We start from the raw sequence: 23,325 nt of genomic DNA on the forward strand, positions 1-23,325 counted from the left end.
GGGGCGTGGCCTGGCGGTGGAGGGGCGTGGCCATCCGCTGTAAGCTGGGCTTGCGGTCTTTCAGTCGCACGCACCGCACCCAGTCCCGACCCTGTGGCGTACTGGGGGCGGGTCCGCCGCCGGCCCCGCCCCCGCCCAGGTGTCTCCCTTTGGGAAGCTGCCCGCCGAGTCTCCGAGATTTGTCCCTGGTGGTCCCGTGGACTCCTCGTCCCTCCGCGGTCTCCGGCTGGCAGCGATGGAGGGCGCCGGGGAGAACGCCCCGGAGTCCAGCTCCTCTGTCCCTGGGTCCGACGAGTCTGCCAGGGACCCACAGGCGCTGCCTCTGGAGGAAGAATCGGGGGACTGCGCCCGGTCCCTGGAGGCCAAGAAACTCTGTGGGTATTTAAGTAAGTTCGGCGGCAAAGGGCCCATCCGGGGCTGGAAATCCCGCTGGTTCTTCTACGACGAAAGGAAATGTCAACTGTATTACTCGCGGACCGCGCAGGATGCTAATCCCTTGGACAGCATCGACCTCTCCAGTGCAGTGTTTGACTGCAAGGCGGACGGTGAGGAGGGGATCTTCGAAATCAAGACTCCCAGCCGGGTTATGACCCTGAAGGTAAATTCCTGGAAGGACTTTCTCCTTCCCAGCGGCGTGAGGTCCCCTTTTGGCAGGGCACGGCTGGGCGCGAGTGTGTGGTGGACACAGTAAATTGATTGGAACTGTCGTCACCGACGTGTTCAAAGAACTTTGTGCTTTGCAAAGTGCATTCCCACCCATTTCCTCATTGGGTTCCCACAAGGCAGGGACGACAGACCCATTTTACGGATCAAGAAACTGAGTTAGAGGGAGATGAAAGGACTGGCCCGAGGTCATGCATCTAGAGAGTGGAGTAGCTTGGAATCCCGTAGTCTTTCTACCTCTCAGACCTCTCAGTGCTGAATCAAAACTTTTACTTTTGGGTGTGCCTGACAGTGCAGTTACCTTAACTTTCTTACCTGGGACCTAAGGAAGTCAAAATATGGTCTTTGCAATCCTCTCTCAAGGCCAGGATTCTGATTCCCGTTTCTTGATGTTTTGGCCAAAGTCAGTAAATGCTGAGAAGAGATTGGCAGGGATTGGTAAGATAAACACTTAGGTTTCACTAGTCAACCTAGATTGTTCATCTAGGCATGCCTAAACCTGTTTTCCTATCAGCAGCAAGGGGTAGGTTTTGTTTTATCGTCACGTTTAACTGAGAAAGCCTGAAGCAGTAGAAAGGCCACATTCTCTGAAATCAGACAGGCTTGGATTCAAATTGTACATTTGCTACTTACTAGCTGTGTGACCTTGGACAAGTTGCTTTACCTCTCAGAACCTAGGTGGTTTGTAAGCATTTGACACATCACAGGCATGCACAAATTGTTGAATTAATTTCATCACCTAGAATACAGCCTGGTACCTAGTGGGGTACTTAATAATTTTTTGTTGAATAAACACACGTGCACACACAAGGTGATGGAACCAAGGTCAGAGTGCTCATGTCAAGAGGAGGTGTCTCATAATTTAATTGGAAAGACAGATCTGGACTAAGTGTTCTATGGGCATCAGAGAAGAATGTGCCAGGAGATAGCCTTCCCCACCCCATCCCCATCTTTCCACCCCTCCAACCCCACCTCCAGCTAAGTGGGTATCTGTGGATGCCCCCGGGTTCAGTTCCCCTTTACTGACTGGGATGGCTGGTGACCAGGCTGGGGCACTTGGTTAAAATAATGAAACTCAGGAATCCCTGGCCAGGGAAGGCATTTACGAGGTCATGTGGTTCCTGGGTCTATGTGTCTCTTCCACAGGTTGACTGCTGTATAGAGGGTCTCCAACACATGGTCTTTATAATACTATTCCATTGTTCCTGGCTCTGTGCTAGGCTCTGGGGTGTGGAGCTAAAGCACCTCTGCCCCTGGTTCTCAGACAGCTTAAAGTCTGGTGGGAGAGACTGGTGGAGAACCTGCATGAACCCTAAAATGTTCTGTAGAGACACTGTGGTAAGTCTCTGCAAGAAGGTGTGGTGACAGGAGGAGTCATTTCCACCGAGTGGAAGGGGCTAGCCTAAAAAGCATCTGGAGGAAGGACACACCCGAGGCTTCAGAAAAGAAATAGGTGGCAAGCAGACAAGAGGGAGAAAGGTATTCCAGGCCAAGAGAGCACGTGAGCAAACGTAGGGAACCGTGATACAGCCCCGAGTGTCCAGGCAAATCACATAAGGCAGAAAGACAGAGGGGCCCAAATGATGGAGTTGAAGAGCAGAGCCTGAGGGCGAGTTAGGCCAAGTAGCAAAACCCCAGTCTGACTATTGGGTAGAGAAGAAACTAAGGGAAGGGCAAGGCTGGTACTCAGGGAGCCCATCAGAAGGTGATCAGGAGAGAGTGACAGCTGAACTAGATCTGTGGCTGTGGGGAGGGGGACAATGGAGGTGGCTCGGGATAGTAGGGAAGTAGAATGGGGGAGATGTCAGGAGTGGCTGGAGTAACTGGCTGACTGCCTGGTTGGGTCAGTCACTGACAGGAGGAAACTCAGGATGAGGAGCCCGTGGAACATCCAGGTACATGTCCCCTGCAGGAGACTCTCAAGTTCCAAGGGGCCAGGGACCATGTGTGTTGGCTCACCCCTGTATTCAGTGCCTAGCACCATCTCTGACACATATGTCAGTGCTTAGTATACCCTTGTCAAATGAATTAATAAAATGGGGTATTTGGGTTTGGCTGGAGCTCATCAGCATTAAGGTCATGGGGAAAACCTGGGAGGTGCTGTGGTCTCTCTGGGAGAGTGTATGGAAAGAGAACACTGGTGGGCATCATGTGTCCTATTGGTACCTGCATGACAGCCTGACGGTTTCTTTCACAGACCACCCCCCACCCCCACCCCGGCACAGTGCACACCAGTGAGCCCCTGAGACCGTGAGCTTGCCTCTGTTGCCATGTAGCCTGCTGCTATTCTCATGCGGCCTTGATTGCAGGCAGCTCTGTGAGAATCCCCACCCATGCCCGGTGAGCTGTCCATCTTCTGCAGCCCACCTCAACTGATCTCAGGCCTTCTTTATGAAGCCACTAATCTCCTGGCCATAAAATCCAACTTACAGACCAGGGTTTTGGGACCAGTTCTATCACCACATGCCTGGGCGACTTCAGAGGTTTAGTTTCTCCATCTATAGAAAGGGCTCCTGCCTTGCCTCCCTCCTGAAGAATCCAGGAGTTACTGGATGTGAAAGTGGATGCTGGGACCAGCCACCAGCCAGTGCTGGGAGACTAATGACCAGCATTTACCAAGAACTTGTTTGGAGGGCCAGAGCACCTAGAAGGTGCCACCATGTCGTCACCATGTACATGTGGCTTTCCAGTCCCCATTCATATCCATGATTCCGGTGCATCCCCAAGGCAAGAAGGATTACTCCCATTCCACAAAAGGCAGCAAAGACTTGGAGATGTCACACAGGTGAGATACTGTCTCACCTGCGAGATAGTGATGGTACCAGGACCCCACCCAAATCAGAATTCAGTGCACCTCCCCTCTCTCACAGCACCTCCAAATTCCTCTATCCAGTGAGCACATTTTGAGCACCTACTGTGTGTCAGGGACTGTGTGATACCCTTGTCTCATTTCATCCTCATCATTGCCCTATGCAATGAGTCTTATTGTCACCAGAGTACAGATGAGGAAACTGAGGCCCAGAGCAGCTAAGGAACCTCTGAGTGGGAGATCAGAGCCTGATGATCTTCTGTGGCCAGGAAGCATACATACCTACAGTGACCCTTTTTTTTTTTTCCTGGGAAAGAGAGCATTCCTAAGCCTCCCACAACCTTCCCCTCTTCCCACACCCAGTGCCACCCTGCAGGCACAGGGCCTTGCCAACTAATCCTTGTGCTTCTCAGGCCGCCACCAAGCAAGTGATGCTGTACTGGCTGCAGCAGCTGCAGATGAAGCGCTGGGAGTTCCACAACAGCCCGCCAGCACCTCCCGCCGCCCCTGATGCCGCCCTGGCTGGGAATGGGCCCGCCCTGCACCTCGAGCTAGGTACCCAATGGGCTACCCTCCTGCCTGCACACCCAGGGCTCTGGTGATTAAGCCTTTACCCTCCTGCTGGGAGTGAGCGGGAGGAGCCCTCTGCTAAGGAAGCAGAGAGCCAGGGATATGACTCAGGATTAGTTAGGGCAAGAATCTGGGCTGAGGCCAGGCTGCCTGGGTTCAAATCCTAGTCCTATATAATTTTAGGCAAGTTGTTTAGCCTTTCTGAGCTTGTTTCCTTCCCCATAAGATGAGGTTTATAAATTATCCCTACTTCTTAGGGATGTTATGAGGATTAAATGAATTCATATACCTAAAATGGTTAGAACAATGCCTGCACATGGTCAGAACCCAATAAAAGTGAGCTATTATTACGATGACTCAATAAATCAAACTTTCACAGAATTGCCGTGAGGAGGGTTAATAAGAAAATGCAATGTTGTAGATTTGTGTCATGAGTTGGGTAGATCAGCGATTTTTTTTTTTTTTTGAGATGGAGTCTCGCTCTGTTGCCCAGGCTGGAGAGCGATGGCGCAATCTCAGCTCGCTGCAACCTCCACCTCCCAGGTTTAAGCAATTCTCTGCCTCAGCCTCTGAAGTAGCTGCGATTACAGGCACGTGCCACCACGCCCAGCTAATTTTTGTATTTTTAGTAAATACAGGGTTTCACCATCTTGGCCAGGCTGGTCTTGAACTCCTGACCTCGTGATCCACCCGCCTGAGCCTCCCAAAGTGCTGGGATTAAAGCCTGAGCCGCCACGCCCGGCCAGATCAATGATTTTTATCGCTGGTGTTCCCATAAGATAGGATCCTTTCCTCCAAGATGACTCACGAATCAAGTTTCTTGATCCCAAATCCTGTATCATCCCAACGTGGAGAAGTCAGGAGACCACACCCTCCCACCCCCATGCTGCAGCCAGGAACATGATTGGCAGGTTTTAGGATCAGTATGGACCACCTCACAGCTGCCCCTGCAAGAACATGGAAAATCAGGCCCCAGTACAAAGCCACAGAGTGTCTAAAGTGCTGCATGTTCAGTTGACAGGGAGGCCAAATAGGCAAGGGCAGGACTTGTTACAAGGTACCCCCAGACCTCTGTACCTGGGTGCTTTGCATGTCCAAAGCTGAATACATCTGCCCCAACCCTTCTTCTCGTTTTCCTTCCCTCCTCTCGGTAGATTTCCCGCCGTGTACCCACTAGGAGTTGCCTTCCACCCTTCCTCAATTCCAGCCAGTGAGTCCAGTCAATCACTGTGCTGGCCATTTTTGCCCTCTGACCCACACATCAGACTCAGGTCTTTCTCGCCACCACTGCCCAGGTCAGACCTCATCTCTCAAAGTCACAGCAGTCTCCTCCCCAGTGTCCCCATGTGGAGGCCTGTGCCAGAACCCTTCCCCTTCTCTGCAGCCTGAGTGAGCTTTCTTAAATGAGAACCTGAACCCGTCACTGCCATCCAAGGCCACCCCCAACCCCACTCCTGTGCTCAGGGCTTATCCCTCCTGATCTCACCTCTGCCTGCTTCCCCAGTCGCCGCCTTGGGCTTGATGCTTCGGCAGAGTCTCTGCTCTCTCTCTCCTTTGCCTGGCAAGTTCTTGCTTATTCTGTATGGCCAAGCTCCAGCATTGCCTCCTCCTCTTGCCAGCCTCCTCCTGGAAGCCTTCTCAGACTTTGTCAGCTGGATTCTTTCTGGGCCCTCAACACTTTTTTCACACACTTCAAGGGAGACCTGTTCCATTGTGTTCTATTAATAATTACCCCTGTCCTTGTCCATCTCCACCCATTCCCCTTAAGGGTGGGGACCTTTTTTTTTTTGTTGCCTGTATCACCTCCCTGGTGTCCTGCCTGGCACATTGGATATTTGTGGAGTGAATGTGTAAGGCAATACACTAAACCTTATAATTAAATGAGGAAAGGAATGTAAACCCCTTAGCATAACCTCAGGCACGTAGTAAGTGCTCAATACATGGGAGTTGTCTTAATAATCTTGTTATTCTATGTGTATATGTCTGTGCATAGAATACACTCATACTATTACTATCATAATAGTATATATACAAACATATATATGCTATCACTATTATAATAACTGTTCCTTTCATTCTTAATAATCATTAGGAATTTCTTTGGAGTTTCTTTTGAAGGGTTTCTTTGCTTCTGCATTCTCCTCCAGCCCCCACTCCCCATCCGCCAGGGAGCCAGACAACCCTGGTTTTGTAGAAAACTGCAGCCTGGGTTGATGCCGCTGCAAAGGTCAGCTTCAGACTAGAGGCCAGGAGAAACCTCTGCAATAATAGAATTCCTGCGTGTCTTAACTGAAATTTGAAGAAGCAGATTGTGAAAGCATGGCTCTGGGATCCTCAGCCCTCTTCTGCTGTGGCGAACCTGTTGCAGGTTCTTTAATTCTGCGGCTTTGCTTCAGCACACATGGTGGGCCTCTTCCAGGCCAGCCCCTGCTGTGGGCATTGGAGAAGGGGATGGAGTTGCTGTGATGACCTGGGTTCCAGTCTCCCGAGGAGGATGCTGCCTGAGACTCAGGAAGCAGGGACGTGAGCTTCTCTTGAAGCCTTTCCTCGCCTTGCAGCAAGCCTGCACTCTCCTCCCAGACCCAGAGCCTGGCATAACCTTCCTAGCCCACCTAGAAAGATGTTTCTGGTGTCTTGGGCAAGTCAGCAAGGCCTGGATTAGCCATGTGGAGCAGGCTGCCCCACCTCGGCCGCCTCCACCCTTCCTGAGGAAGCAGCGGCCCACTCCAGGGCCATTGAAAACCTCCTGACCCATGTCTGACTTTGAGTCAGAGATTCCTGGTAAAAAGTGTCTCGTCACTGCTCTTGAGCAATCTGCAAGGCATGTTCTCTCCTGCTTTTAAGCATTTACAACTTCATTTTATACTTTACCTAAACAACGGTCTCTGCAGAGCCAAGAAAGATCAAAGGGAACCCACGAGATTTATAATAATAAGAATAGCAAGTTGCCACAGTAAGCTACAGTTTACAAAGGACCTGCATAAATGTGTACCATCCTGAAATATGCCTGCTGCCCCAACACTTTACATGCATCATCTTATTTAATCCTCACAATAATTTTATAGGGTAGTTACTGCTGTTTCCATTTCATAGACCAGGAAACTAAGGCTCAGAGGTCAAGAGACCTGTCCTGAGTCATGTAGTAAGAAAATGTCAGTGCTGAAATTCACACCCCAGGCTGCAGAGACTCATAACCTGCCCTCCCAAAGCGGAGGGGCAGCCAGGCACTTATCCAGGGCCCTCTAGGGAGGCAGTGATCTCCTGGGCCAGGCCCTTTCTTTGTCTAGGCAGTGACTTCTTCCCAGTGGACGTGGGGCAACCGTCAGAGCTTACGCAAAAGGAGAATTACAAATAAATGCTGCTGAAAATCCTCTGTGTGGTCACTCACGGAGGGCATTTCTCCAGGGTGCCCCAGACTACAGTCTCAGGTCATTGATTCTGCCTCCTGCGGGAAGCGCTGGTCTCTGTTGGGACATCGCCATCATGTGCCGCCCGTGCCTTGCACACTCCTTTGCACTGGGGGCTTGTGCCTTCTTGGGTAGCCCCTCCTGTCTTAGACGACCTGCTTGTTAGAAAGGCTGCTCTGATAAGCCACGCGGTTTAGTGGGAAAAGCAAAAGTGGGGACTGTGTTTGAGTCTATAACGGTGTCGCATGCTAGCTTTGACTTTGGCCACAAAACTCACGCTCTCTGAGTGGCTATTTCCTCATTGGTAAAACCCACCAGGATGGCAACCCCCAGGACTTGGCTCTATGTAGTCTCAGAGTTGATCTAGGGCCATGGGTGGCACTTACAAGAAAACAGATATTAGCAGTTAGGGAAGTACTGCTAAGATATCAAAATCTTAGAAAAACTGTTAAGTTTTTTTGGTTTGCTTTGAATGAAAGAGAATAAGATGGTTAAAGTATTGATAAATAAGAAAATTTTATTTATTTTGAATCAGCTCAGAGTGTGGCTTACCGGCTACTTTGAAAGATGTGAGTCCAACAATATAGGGCTTTATGGCTTTTTTTTTTTTTTTTTTTTTTTTTTTTTTTTTTTTTTTTTAGACAGAGGCTCGCTCTGTTGCCCAGGCTGGAGTGCAGTGGCACGATCTCTGCTCACAGCAAGCTCTGCCTCCTGGGTTCAAACAAGTCTCCTGCCTCAGCGTCCCAAGTAGCTGGGACTACAGGCACGTGCCACCACACCTGGCTAACTTTTTTGTGTTTTTAGTAGAGATGGGGTTTCACCATGTTAGCTGGGATGGTCTCAATCTCCTCACCTTGTGACCCACCCGCCTTGGCCTCCCAAAGTGCTGGGATTACAGGCGTGAGCCACCGCTCCCGGCCCGGCTTTATGGCTTTTTAAACATTTTTGTATACATTAACTCTGAAGGAGACAAGGTAGAGAGTATCCTTCTTGTTTTTGTTTGTTTGTTAGGTTTTGTTTTTTTGGTTTTTTTTTTTGAGACGGAGTCTTGCCTTGTCACCCAGGCTGCTGGAGTGCAGTGGCGTGATCTCTGCTCACTGCAACTTCCGCCTCCCAGGTTGGAGCGATTATCCTGCCTCAGCCTCTGGAGTAGCTGGGATTACAGGCACATGTCACCATGCCCAGTTTATTTTTGTATTTTTAGTAGAGACGGGTTTTCCCATGTTGGCCAGGCTGATCTTGAACTCCTGACCTCAGGTGATCGGCCCACCTTGGCCTCCCAAAATACTGGGATTACAGGCATAAACCACCGCACCTGGCCCTTGTTTTTTGTGTTGTTTGTTTGTTTGTTTTAAGTGATTTGCAACCAGGTCACAGCACCCTCCCCACGGAAACAGGGCCCGGCTACATATCTTCTACCCAAAGCCAGGTTTGGTTCTTCAGCCCCCTGCTCAAACCCCTGGGGGCTCTGGTTTCCATCGTGATGAGATCCAGCCACTTACCCACACCCGCTTCTATTTGGCCTTCCCCACCCCATCTCCCCAGGCTTCCTCCCCGCAAACTCAGTTCTGGGTCTGAAACCCGTTGCCTGTATGCTCTGCACAGAAAGAGCCTTCCCGGTTCCTCCTGCAGGTTCCAATCAACCCCAGTCCTTAAGGCCCAGCTGCAGTGCCCCTCCTCCAGGAAGTTTTCCCTCACCTGGATTGGAAAGACTCTGTCTCCACCTCCCAGAACTGCCCCAACCCAGCACCTGGGGTTCCCCAGGTGTGTACTTCTTCCCCTTCCCTACTCCTTAGGCTGTGAGTTTCTGCTTTGATTCTTCTCTTTCTCCAGCCACACTCACAAGCCTCAGGGTGAACACCCAGTCTGTGTTTGGTGAGAGGATTCATGGAAGGGAGGACCTCAAAGATGTGGCATTTGAGGAAAGTGCTGGCCTGCCTGCCAGATCTGACGGAGCCTGTTAGGAATTTACAAATATACTGTCTGTTGTTGTTTGAACTACTGCAAAGTTTCTTTTAGGTAGGTTGAACAGCTTCCCCTGGCCCCCATCATTATATTTAATATTTTTATACCCACACCCTTTTTGCAGATATAGTGCATAAACAAATCTCCACTCCTAAATATTTCAATCTCCCAGTAAGAGGGTTCCAAGTGGAAAGTGTCTGCTGCCCTGGTAGGTCTCAGGGGCTGTCTAATCAAGCTTATACCAACCCGTAAGTGGTCCTGGCTCTTTTCTCCTTTTTCTAACACTTAAAGTTAATTTCTAAATATTTCACCTCCCCTCTCTTATACTTCGGATAATTTCCTTGGCCTTGAAAGCTTGCTTAACATTAAACATCTTGAAGTCATTCACTGTAGAAGAATCACTGTTTACACAGAACATTTGGAACACTAAAAAGAAAAAGAACCTATAATCCTATCGCCCAGAGGCAGCCAGTATTAACCTTATGTTATGATCTCCTGCCTGCCTTTTATTTAAACATGTTTCAGATCATATAGTAATATAAAATGTCCTACTTTGTTTTTTGATACTCAGTAATGTGACCCTAATATTTGCCTGTGTTTTAAAAATCTCTGTATAAACATCTATTTTTGATAAATACATATTCTTTTTCTGTTTATAAAGTAACCCATGTTTACGTAGAAAATTTGGAAAAAACAGTAAAATACAATGAGAATAGCCTGCTCACTGCAAATCCCATCACGCAGCTGAAACCACTATTAAGATTGCGGAGTATAATGCTTGGGAGCACAAGGGCCAAGAATATTAGATTCTGCTCGGTCATCACAGTATTAAACATCTTCACGATGCATAGAACACACCACCTTACTGCCTCCCAGCAATCTCCAAGATTCTCTACACTGGGAGAGAGAAAAAGCCCAGAAATGGTGCTGGGATTGGAAATAATTTTACAGAGAAGCCTGTCCCTGCCTTTTAAATCACTTACTCAAAGTTATTTTCCTAAAATTGTAATTAATATTTGAAATTAGATTATTTAATTCAAAAAAAAAAAAGATTGCGGAGTATATTTCTTTGAGACTTTTTCTGTACAATTGAGATAATACTATAACGCCAATTTTTTATTTTTTAATTTTTTAATTTTTTTTATTTTTTTGAGACAAGATCTTGCTTTGTTGCCCAGGCTGGAGTGCAGTGGCACCATCTCACCTCACTACAACCTCCACCTCCTGGGCTCAAGCGATCCACCCACCTCAGCCTCCTGAGTAGCTGGGACTACAGGCATGCACCACCACACTCGGCTAATTTTTCTGTTTTTTGTAGAGATGGGGTTTTGCCATGTTGCCCAGATGGTCTCAAATTTTCGGCTCAAGTGACCCACCTGGCTCAGCCTTCCAAAGTGGTGGGATTACAGGTGTGAGCCATAGCACCTAGCCTTCCAGGTTTTTTTAATCTGGCTTTTTCCACTTAATATCATATTCCATACAAGTTTCCCTGTTTATAAGTATTTATTCACATAGTTTTTGAATGATTAATATTCTATTATATGAAGACATTCTGATATACTTAACCTATTCCCAAGTTAGATCTTTTCCAACTTTGAGGCTATTGTGACAATGCTAGAATGAACCTCTTGGCACATAAAGTTTTGTCTGCACTTCCATCTTTAGGATGAACTCTCAGATGTAGAATTAACTGTAGGTCTGCATTTTTTTTCTTTTTTTTTGTTTGAGCTGGAGTTTCGCTCTTGTTGCGCAGGCTGGAGTGCAATGGCTCCATCGAGGCTCACTGCAACCTCCGCCTCCTGGGTTCAAGTGATTCTCCTGCCTCAGCCTCCCAAGTAGCTGGGATTACAAGCATGCGTCACCACGCCCGGCTAATTTTGTGTTTTTAGTAGAGACAGGGTTTCTTCATGTTGGTCAGGCTGGTCTCTAACTACCCACCTCAGGTGATCCGCCCGCCTCCGCCTCCCAAAGTGCTGGGATTGCAGGCATGAGCCACCATGCCCAGCTAGGTCTGCATATTTTTAAGGGGTTTGCAGGAGGGCTGTACCAGCAAAATGCATCATTTTACTGGCTGCAGAACATTTTGTGAAAAGCCTATTTTGCTGCTGTTAACCTACAGGGAAGGCCTGCGTGCCCCTGCAACTCTCCAACTCCAGGCTGTTCCCAGTCAGGGCTGCACCCATAGCATCCCACCTGACCTGTCTTTCCAAGTACAGTGACCCGGCTGATTGATTTCCCTTTCCTTTGTTCCCAGGGCAAGAAGAAGCAGAGCTGGAGGAGTTCCTGTGCCCTGTGAAAACACCCCCTGGGCTAGTGGGTGTGGCAGCTGCCTTGCAGCCCTTCTCTGCCCTTCAGAATATTTCACTCAAGCACCTGGGAACTGAAATACAGTAAGTGCCAGAGGGACTGAGGGGCTAGCCAAGCTACAGGCAGCCCCTTCGGTGGAGCTCAACCCACTATGATTCTCCTGCAGGGAGGTGGGCCCCGGGAGAGGGTTATGGGCTTTCTTCTCTTTTCTTTTCTTTTCTTTTTTGAGACGGAGTCTCACTCTGTCGCCCAGGCTGGAGTGCAGTGGCCGGATCTCAGCTCACTGCAAGCTCCGCCTCCCGGGTTTACGCCATTCTCCTGCCTCAGCCTCCCCAGTAGCTGGGACTACAGGCGCCCGCTACCTCGCCCGGCTAGTTTTTTGTATTTTTTAGTAGAGACGGGGTTTCACCATGTAGGCCAGGATGGTCTCGATCTCCTGACCTCGTGATCCGGCCGTCTCGGCCTCCCAAAGTGCTGGGATTACAGGCTTGAGCCACCGCGCCCGGCCTTTATTTTCAATTAATCACATCATCACTTTAAAATGTTACAATTGGCCAGGTGCGGTGGCTCATGCCTATAACCCCAGCACTTTGAGAGGCTGAGGCGGGCAGATCACCAGAGGTCAGGAGTTCGAGACCAGCCTGGCCAACATGGCAAAACCCCATCTCTACTAAAAATACAAAAATTAACCAGGCATGGTGGCAGGTGCCTATAATCCCAGCTACTCAGGAGGCTGAGGCAGGAGAATCACTTGAACCCAGGAGGCAGAGGTTGCAGTGGGCCGAGATCGCGCCATTGCACTCCAGCCTGGGTGACAAGAGCAAGACTCTCTCTCAAAAAAAAAACCAAAAAACCAAAAACAAACAAACAAAAAAATTCATTGTTCTGATTGGAAAAGTAGTACATGTTCATTATAGGAAATCAGAAACATCTGGAAGGGTATAAAAAATGACTCACTGGACAAGGTGGCTCACAGCCTATAGTCCCAGCTTCTAGGGAGGCTGAAGCAGGAGAATCACTTGGTTATAAATAAAGTATTTTTTTAATTATCCATGATCCTATCACCCAGACAAATACTCTTAGCATTTGGTATATTTCTTTCCTCTACGTTTTCTATATACATATTGCATAAATGAGATCATATTGAATGTGATGTAGTGATGGCTTCACAAATGTCTATATATGTCAAAAGCATCAAATTACTCATTTTTAACTTGTGCAATTTATTGTGTCAATCATATCTCAACTACTTTTTTATTTAATAATATATTATATATATACCTTACTATTGTCAGAGTTTGTTTTAGATAATATCTAAGAAGGTAGCAGTATGGGCCAGACGTGGTGGTTCACGCCTGTAATCGCAACACTTTGGGAGGCCAAGGCAGGAGGATCACTTGAGGCCAGGAGTTCAAAACCAGCCTGGGCAACTTATGAGGCCCTGCCTCTACAATAAGTAAAGTGAAAAGTTAGCTAGGCATAGTGGCGTGTGACTGTAATCCCAGGCCCACGAAGTCAAGGCTGCAGTAAGCCATGATCATACCACCATATCCTAGCCTGAGCAACAGAGTGAGACCCTGTCTCAAAAAAAAAAAAAAAAAAAAAAAAAAAAAAGGGCAACAGTGTGGCCTGGATTTTGGAAGCAAACTGCCTGGGTTTGTATCCTGGCTCCATCAGTCATGGCTGTGTTGCTGTTGGCAAGTTGTTTCTCAGTGCTTTGCTTACCTTGTTATTAAATGTAAATACAACAGCACTTGCCTTACAAGCTTAGCATGGTAATTAAAGGGGTTAATGCATGCAGACTGCTTTAGAACTGTGCTTGGCAGTCTTAAGCATGCAATACATATTAGCTGCTGCTACTATTGTTACTCTAGTTGAAGGGGTGGAAACTTTCAGGAATTCAAACTATATCCAATAGTGATCCTGTTTGGGTGTTTCTTTTCTTTTTTTTTTTTTTTTGAGATGGAGTCTTGCACTGTCACCCAGGCTGGTGTGCAGTGGCGCGCTCTTGGCTCACCGCAACCTCTGCCTCTCAGGTTCAAGTGATTCTCCTGCCTCTGCCTCCATAGTAGCTAGGATTACAGGCACCTGCCACCACGGCCAGCTAACTTTTTGTATTTTTAGTAGAGATGGGATTTCACTATGTTGGCGAGGCTGGTCTCAAACTCCTGACCTCGTGATCTGCCCACCTCGGCCTCCCAAAGTACTGGGATTACAGAGGTGAGCCACCACGCCCAGCCTGGGCATTTATTTTCTGTGTGGACTTCAGATGAACTTAGAGCTCTTAGAAGGCAAAATAGATTGCTCACGGGACTTGGATTAGGGACCCCTGGTTCTGTGTGACTCGGGCAAAGTATTTCCCTCTGCTGGCGTCAGTGTCTGAATTTGCTTGAGTGACTAGGAGGGTGGTGACGTCCTTTCCAGGAGAGAATCAGGTTTTAGGGAAAAGATGATGAGTGTTCTTTGAGGTCTGCTGGCTGGAGATAGAGCTACCCTGAAGGCATTTGGATGAATGACCTGGAGCCCAGGAGAGAGATCTAAGCTCGAGAGAGAGGCTTGACAGGTATAGGGCATGGTTGAGCCCCACAGGGTGAGCGGACATGGAGGGCACCCTGCAGGAGATCATCTGTTGGGAAGACCTACAGGGAACTGGGTGCATTGGGAGCATGCTGGTAGAGAGGGCCTGAGAAGTCCAGCTATCCAGCCAGCATGTACCCAGGGAAGTCTCACCAATGTTAAGCCTAGTCCATGCCTGATAGAGGCCACGGCAGCAGAAGCGGAACATAGAAAATGCAGAGACCAAGAAAGGAAGGAAGCTTCAGAGGGTCATAGAGCAACTTCCCTCCTGTAACTTGTCATAGCCACAGAAGATGCCAGGCTACTTTGCAAGAGAAGTGCCCTGGGATGCTGAAAGCTCCAGATAACTTGGTGAGATGAGAGCTGCCTTTGTGTCCTACACCCCTTTGCTCTGGCTGGTCTTGGAACTCACTGTTGGTGCTTCCATGAACCCAGGTCATACTCAGGGAAGGGGGTAGGGAGCTTCCTGAGCACTGTGTTGGGTGCTTTATGCTCTCAAGTTGTCTGGACAAACCTGTGAAGTGTTGTCATCACATGATTAAGTTCTCAAACCATAGAGTTAGTCATCCAGGGCTGCTGGGCCCCACCACCTACTTGCTCTGCAGTTTTGATTACTTATTCTCTTCGAATCTCAGTTCTCTCTGCCCAGTGTGGGGAGAATAGTATTTACTTCACTGGTCTTGGGAGGATTAAGTGAGTGGAATGCATCATAGTGTTTCGCTTAGAACTTGAGCCGTGGATGGGTCCATCCAGTGTTCATTATGGATATGTTCGGCATCCCCATTGCAGATGAAGAAATTGAGACTCAGGGACGATAACTGGCTTGCCCGAGATTATCCTTTCAGAACAAGTCTTTAGGACCACCACTCCCATGCTGGCCAGGCCTTGCAGGCCTGGAATTAAACCTAAACAGAAAATGGTCCATGAACTGCTCCAAGCAAAGTTGATAAATTTATGAAATGGAGACAGCTCTTCCAAGCATAGTGGTTTAACTGGGTGGTGACCAGCCGGACTATTTCAGAAGGTAGCAAGCTCCCCGTTCCCAGAGGAGATGTGTGCTAGGGCTTAGAAGGCCTTTTGCTGCCTTTAAGTTGTGGTTTCTGTGCTTTCCCACACCCCAGGGAGGACTGCTTATCAGACCCAGGACGTGTCAGGGAGGGAGCAGTTCCTGGTTAAAGTGTGGCAGTAGTAATGGTTACCCTACCTAGCCAGTGCCTCTAGCTATAGGGATGTGGCCCTGTGTCCCTTTCCAACTCATGTGACTTGTGGTTTGTGAAATCCATGTAACAGGGCTCAGCACAGGACCCAGCATAAAGTGATGCTCAGTAAATAGTAGTGCCTATCATGATCATCATGATTCTCTTCAACAAAACTACATTCTTGTATTTTCAGATGGGGAAAGCAAGACTGGGAAAGGGAAGTCCCTAGGCCAAGGAGTCAGGGGCTCCCCTTATAACAGGACCGCTTAGTAATTACAGCAAAAGATCAGGTATTGGGAGTGCTGAGTTCTGATTTCCTCTCTGCTCTTAATTCAACTGATGAATTTTTCCTTCCATCACTCAGCTGTACTATCCATGAAAGCATAATCTCAGTATTTTCTTATTCTGGGCCCAACTATATAACACACACACACACACACACACACACACACACACACACACACACACACACACACACACACACCCCTGGATCTTGTTTTAAACTAAGTTAGAGATCAATAGAGGTTCTTTGAAAAGAGCAACAAAGTTGACAAACCTTTAGCTAGGCAGACTGAGAAAAGAGAGAAGACTCAAATTAGTAAAGTCAGGAACAAAAGAGAGCATTGCTACCAACCTTACAGAAACAAAAAGGATTATATGGGAATACTGTGAACAACTATGTGCCAACAAATTTGATAACTTAGATGAAAATAGACAAATTCCTAGAAAGGCACATTTACTAAAATATACTCAGGAAAAAAATCTGAAAAGACCTAATTACATAGTAGAGATTGAATTAGTTAAATAAATAAATAAATACCATGAAGAAAAACTCAGGACCAAATGACTTTACTGGTGAAGTCCACCAAATATTTAAAGAAAAATTAATACAAATTCTTCACAGATTCTTCCAAAATACAGAAGAGGAGGGGGCATATCCCAACTCATTTCATAAGACTGATATTATTCTGATACCAAAACCAAAGACATCATAAGAAAAATACAGACCAATATCGCTTATGAAGGCAGATGTAAAAATTCTCAACAAAATACTAGCGAACTGAATTCAGCAGCGTATAAAAAGGATTAATCCACGATAAAGTAGGATTTATCTTAGGAATGCATGGTTGGTTTCACATCTGAAATTCAATTTATGTAATACACTACATTAATAAGATAAAGGTGAAAAACCACATCATTTCAGTGGACTGAGAAAAAGCATTTGACAATATTCAACACCTCTTTGTGATGAAACCACTCACAAAGACTGGAAAGGGCCAGGCGCTGTGGCTCTTGCCTATAAACCCGGAACTTTGGGAGGACGAGGTGGAAGGATCGGTTGAGGCCAGGAGTTTGAGACCAGCCTACAAAATATTGTAGTGAACCCCGTCTCTACAAAAAATTACCTGGGTGTGGTGGCACGCACCTGTAGTCCCACCTACTGTGTAGGCTGACGTGGAAGGATCACTTGAGCCCAGGAGGTCAAGACTGCAGTAAGCTATGAGCATGCCACTACACTTCAGCCTGGGTGACAGAGTGAGACACCGTCTCTAAATAATAATTTTAAAAATAAATAAATAAATAATTTTTTTTTAAAGTCTAGAAGGAGGCCAGGCACAGTGGCTCACACCTGTAATCCCAGCACTTTGGGAGGCCAAGGTGGGTGGATCAATTGAGGTCAGGAGTTTGAGACCAGTCTGGCCAATATGGTGAAACCCTGTCTCTACTAAAAATACAAATATTAGCCAGCCATGGTGGTGCAGGCCTGTAGTCCCAGCTACTCGGGAGGCTGAGGCAGGAGAATTGCTTGAACCCAGGAGGCGGAGGTTGTACCACTGCACTCCAGTCTGGGCGACAGAGCAACTCTGTCTCAGGAAAAAAAAAAAAAAAAAAAAAAAAAACGAGTAGAAGGAAACTTCCCCAGCTTGAAAAAGGGAATCAATGAAAACTGCAAAGCTAACATACTTAATGGTAAAAGACTGAATATTTGCCCCCTAAAATCAGGAATAAGACAAGGATTTTCACTCCGGCTGTTTTTATTCAACATTGTTCTGGAGGCTTTAGCCAGACCAATTAGGCAAGACCATGAAATTAGGCATCCAGATTGGGAAGGAAAAAAGTAAAACTATCTTTATTTGCAGTTGACATGATATTTGTTTACAGAAAATCCTAAGAAAGAACTATTAGAGCTAAGAAATTAGTTCAGCAAGATTGCAGGATTCAAGATCAAAATAGAAATATCAGTTGTATTTCTATACACCTGTAATAAACAACAAAAAAAATTACAAAAACATTCCATAACAATATTAGAAAAAGAATGAAATATTTAGGAATAAATTTGACATAATAATGCAAAATGTATGCTCTGAAAACACCAAACATTGTTTTAAAAAAAAAGCTTAAATAGTTAGAAAGATACCTCATATTCATGGATCAAAATACTTAATATTTCTAGGCTGCACGGGGGCTCACACCTGTAATCCCGACACTTTAGGAGGCCAAGGTGGGCCGATCACTTGAGGTCAGGAGTTCAAGACCAGCCTCGCTAATGTGGTAAAACCCCGTCTCTACTAAAAATACAAAAATTAGCTGGGCCTGGTGGAACATGCCTGTAATCCCAGCTACTTGGGAGGCTGAGGCAGGAGAATTGCTTGAACCCAGGAGGTGGAGGCTGCAGTGAGCCAAGATCACACCACTGCACTCCAGCCTGGGCAACAGAGTGAGACTCTGTCTCAAAAAAAGAAAGAAAGAAAAAAAAAGACTTAATATTGTTAACCTGTTAATCTGACAATACTTCCCAAATAGATCTACAGATTCAATATAATCCCTATCAAAATTCTGGTGGCTTCCTTACAGAAATCAACAAGTTGAACCTAAAATTCAAGATCCTAGAAATTCAAGAGCCCCAGAGTACCCAAAATAATCTTGAAGAATAAAAAAAGTTTGCCCCATCTCTACTAAAAATACAAAAACATTAGCCGGCATGGTGGCGTGCACCTGTAATCCCAGCTACGCGGGAGGCTGAGGCAGGAGGATCGCTTGAATCCAGGAGGTGGAGGTTGCAGTGAGCCGAGATCATGCCACTGCACTCCAGCTTGGGTGACAGAACAAGACTCTGTCTCAAAAAAAAAAAAAGAAAAAAAAAGTTCGAAGACGCACTCTTCCCAATATCAACACTACTACAAAGCTATAGTAATCCAGACACTGTGGTGCTGTTGTAAGGATAGATGTGTAGATCAATGGAATAGAATTCAGAGGCCAGAAATAAATCAAAGCATCTACGTCAACTGATTTTCAACAAGCTTGCCAAGACCATTTAATAGGGGCAAGAATAGTCTTTTCAACAAATGGGTCTAAAACAAATTGGATATTAACATACGAAAGAATGAAGTTGGTTGGACCCCATCCTCACGATACACAAAATTAATTCAAATTGGGTAAAAGAGCTGAATGTAAAACTCTTAGAAGGAAACAAAAGCATAATCTTTGGATTAGGCAATGATTTCTTAGATATGAAACCAAAAGCTTAAACAATCAAATAAAAATAAGCCAGGTGCGATGGCCCAGGCCTTTAATCCCAGCACTTTGGGAGGCCAAGGCAGGTGGATCACTTGAGGTCAGGAGTTCAAGACCAGCCTGGCCAGCATGGCAAAACCCCACCTCTACAAAAAATACAAAAATTCGACAGGCACAGTGGCGGGTGCCTGTAATCCCAGCTACCCAGGAGGCTGAAATGGGACAACCACTTGAACCTGGGAGGTGGAGGTTGCAGTGAGCTGAGATTATGCAATCCACTAGGATGGCCATGATCAGAGACAGTAAGAAGTATTGGTAACAAGTATTGGTGAGGGTGTGGAGAAATTGAAGCCCTCATACCCTGCTGTTGGGAATATAAAATGGTACAGCTGCTTTGGAAAACAATTTGGCAGTCCCTTAAAATGGTTAAACATAAAGTTACCATATGATGCAGAAATTTCATTCCTAGTTATATCCCCAAGAAAAATGAAAACATATCCACGCAAAAACTTGTACACAAATATTCATAGCAGCACAACTCTGTGACTGTACCAAAATCCATTGAGTTGTACACTTAACTTTTTTAATTTTAATTTTTGATTTTTTGAGACAGAGTCTCACTCTGTCGCCCATACTGGAGTGCAGTTGTGCAATCTTGGCTCACTGCACCCTCTGCCTCCTGGGTTCAAGCAGTTCTCCTGCCTCACCCTCCTGTGTAGCTGGGATTACAGGCACTCACCACCACACCTGGCTAACTTTTATATTTTTAGTAGAGACGGGGATTCACCACATTGGCCAGGTTGGTCTCAAACTCCTAACCTCAGGTGATCCGCCTGCCTTGACCTCCCAAAGTGTTAGGATTACAGGCATGAGCCACCACACCCAAGTGAATTGTACACTTTAAATAGGTGAATTGTATGGTTTGTGATTTCTATTTCAATAAGGCTGTCATGTATGTATGTGTGTGTGTATATATATATATTTAGTTTGATTGGAACGTGTAGGTCCTGTTGGGAAAGGGCCAGAGAAGAAGAAGCAAATCTTGAGCTATGATTATGTGCCTGACCATCATGTTCTGCACTTATGTGAATTATTTCGTTTAATTTGTGGAAGGAAACAGCCTTGATTTCTCAGTAAAGGGAAGGCATCTTTTAATAATCAAGGTCTAACAAGTTCAACAAATAATCACCCAGACATTCCAGTTACGTTGAACAGTGTTTAACCTCTGCTGTTTTGGGAGTCATATATTTCTATTTATTCAGCAATTCCTTCAGAAATTTTACTCTACATATTTAACATATTTAAGTCTTTTTTTTTTTTTTTTTTTTTTTTGAGATGGAGTTTCGCTCTTGTTGCCCAGGCTGGAATGCAATGGCACAATCTTGGCTGATTACCACTCTGCCTCCTGGGTTCAAGTGATTCTCCTGCCTCAGCCTCCTGAGTAGCTGGGATTACAGGCATGTGCCACCATGCCTGGCTAATTTTATATTTTCAGTGGAGACGGAGTTTCTCCATGTTGGTCAGGCTGGTCTCGAACTCCTGACCTCAGGTGATCCGCCCACCTTGGCCTCCCAAAGTGCTGGGATTACAGGTGTGAGCCACCGTGCCCAGCCAACTTTAAGTCTTAAAGCTGATGAAAGTATCTCAGCTTTTCTTTTAAACAACCATAAGGACATCAAAACTTCCGTGAAACCAAGTCTTCCTTGTGTTTGTCGCCCAGTTTTTTAGTTCTGTCTTGGTTCACTCCCCTAATTAAACGTTATTTGTTTAAACATAAACAGATGTTATTTGTTTGGGGTTTTTTGTTTATTTTTTTTACAGTTGACGTTTGCTTAGATTTATCCTTATGTCTTCCTATTTCTTTGCTTCCAGTTCCTTCTTGCATACAGAATTTCTTTGGGGATCATTTTTATTCATCTTCAAGAACTTCCTCTAGAAGTTCCTTTAGTGGGTAACTGTTGGTGGTAAACTCAGCTTTTCTTTGTCTGAAAAAGTATTTCACTCTCACTCTTGAAAGTTACGCAGGGAATAAAATTCTCAGCACATTGACTATCTTATTCTGGTGTCTTATTGCTTCCATTATTGCTGTAGTGAAGTTGGCTAATGGTCTAGTTGTCATTCCTTTGCAATTCACCTGTCTGGCTACTTTAAAAATTCTCTTTGTCTTTGACATGGATTCTTCTTAATTTATCCTGCTTAGAATAGGAATTTATCCTGCTTAGAATAGGTGTGCCTCTCGAATCTAAAGATTTCTATCAGCCATTGTCTCCTTGTTTGTTGCCTCTCCCCATTTTCTTTTCTTTTCTTTCTTTCTTTCTTTCTTTCTTTCTTTCTTTCTTTCTTTCTTTCTTTCTTTCTTTCTTTCTTTCTTTCTTTCTTTCTTTCTTTCTTTCTCTTTCTCTCTTTCTCTCTTTCTCTCTTTCTCTTTCTTTCATTCTTTTCTGTCTGTCCATCTCTCTGTCTGTCTCTCTTTCTCTCTTTCTTTCTTTTGACGGAGTCTCGCTCTGTCGCCCAGGCTGGAGTGCAGTGGCGCAATCTTGGCTCACTGCAAGCTCTGCCTCCCAGGTTCACGCCATTCTCCTGCCTCAGCCTCCCAAGTAGCTGGGACTATAGGCGCCCGCTGCCATGCCCAGCTATTTTTTTGCATTTTTTAGTAGAGACGGGGTTTCACCGTGTTAGCCAGGATGGTCTCGATCTCCTGACCTCGTGATCCGCCCACCTCGGCCTCCCAAAGTGCTGGGATTACAGGCGTGAGCCACCGCACCCGACCTGCCTGTTCTTTCTTTTGCAAGCTCTAATTAAACATGTATTAGGACCCATGGTGTTCCCCATGCGGTCTAAGAACCAGCAGCATCAGCATCACCTGGGGGCCTATTACAAAAGTAAATTCTTTACCCCAGACCTACTGAATTAACATCTCTGTGGGTAAGACCAGGAATCTCTTTTTACCATGATCTCCTGGTGATTCTTAAGCACATTGAAGTTTGAGAAACACCCTACAGCTGAACTATTTCATTCTACTCTCTGTATCTCTTAACCTGTGTTGTATTTGTTATATCTAATTCCTTACTGACTGCTGGGTAATTTATTTATTATAGATCTTTCAGTTCACCAGTTTTTTTTCCATTGTGTCTAATCTTCTGTTTAATCGTTGGGTTTTATAGTTATATAAAATATATATTTATATATTAAGATTACACTTTACATTTTTATAAATTCTGATTCTTTCTCAAATATGCCTATTTTTATATTCCTTATTCTGTGATTCCATGTTGTACTTCTTAGTTTAATATAGTTATTTTATAATCATTATCTAATAATGCCAATATTTGAAGTCCTTGTAGCTTCATAATTCCAATATGTGAAGTCTTAATTATGCTGTTTGCTGTTGTTCTGCCTTTCATTCACAGCGTCTTGTTTCCTGGTGTGTTTAGTAATGTTATATTAACAGCTAGAGAGCCTTCACCCAGAATTTCCTTGTGTCACTTTTGCCAACAGACATTTTAAAAAAAATCTCTCTCTTCACAGAGGGTATGGACCTTTAAGAGCCCCAGCTTTACGTAGGTATCTTTGGGTCCAAAGAGAATTGAGATACCTACATAAAGCTGGGGGTCTTGAAGTTCCGTACCCTCTGTGGACCCAAGAATTTATGTCCAAGACCTTGTTTTCTTTCCTCCCTTGCAGCTGAGGCTCTAGGTTTCTGGAATCTATTCTGGGCAAGCGTATGTCCTGGTTAACCTTCACCATAATAATGCTGCAAACAAACCACTTCTAGATTCAGTGTCATATAATAAAAAGCATTTGTTTTTTACGCATCTGGGTCCAGCTGATCTAGGCTAGGTTCATCAGGTCTTGGCTCCAAGCTATTGGTAAGATCTAGGTTGACCCCATGTGTTTCTCATCGTCCATGGAGCAGCAGCTACCTGAGGCATGTTCTTCCCATGATGAAAAGCAGGAGTACTAGGCAAGCCTTACATACGAGCGCACTTTAACTCTGTGTTTACACCGTATCTGCTAACATCAGTTGGCCAGAGGAAGTCACATGGCCCACACCCAGAGTCAAGAAGCAGAGGAGAAAGAAGCTGCTCCCATGGAGGTGCGGAGAAGGGAGTAGATATTTACTGAACAGTAATCTAATCTACACGTTAATCTTCCTCTTTACTTCCCATTTGAGTTTCATATCCTTTTTCATGTTCAGTCCCTGGGTTTCCCTTCCTTTCCTTTGCCTTAAACTAGATCTTAATATGTTTTGGTATTTGTGGAATAAGAGTTTTTCAGAGAAATTTGTCCATCACATAACTAGAAGTGTGTG

At 45.7% G+C, this 23,325-nt stretch overlaps 1 protein-coding gene across 6 annotated transcripts in view; it reads left to right on the forward strand.

Annotated features, from left to right (window-relative positions):
- Positions 1 to 127: 127 nt before the first annotated feature.
- Positions 128 to 23,325, forward strand: part of TBC1D2 (TBC1 domain family member 2) — a 61,708-nt gene continuing 38,510 nt past the window's right edge. For 4 of the 6 annotated variants that reach the window (XR_012424536.1, XR_012424537.1, XM_005581210.5 and 1 more), the window contains exons 1-3: positions 128 to 598; positions 3,886 to 4,027; positions 11,669 to 11,804. Coding sequence is in view for 2 of the 6 variants with exons in the window: in XM_005581210.5 (XP_005581267.3) it covers positions 236 to 598; positions 3,886 to 4,027; positions 11,669 to 11,804 (641 nt within the window). In the remaining 4 variants the exon portion in view is untranslated. The remainder of the gene's footprint in view (positions 599 to 3,885; positions 4,028 to 11,668; positions 11,805 to 23,325) is intronic. The other 2 variants (XM_065530289.2, XM_074017001.1) reach the window with 1 other exon arrangement.

Source organism: Macaca fascicularis, chromosome 15, assembly GCF_037993035.2.
Source record: "Macaca fascicularis isolate 582-1 chromosome 15, T2T-MFA8v1.1".
In the NCBI taxonomy this organism is placed as follows: Eukaryota; Metazoa; Chordata; class Mammalia; order Primates; family Cercopithecidae; genus Macaca; species Macaca fascicularis.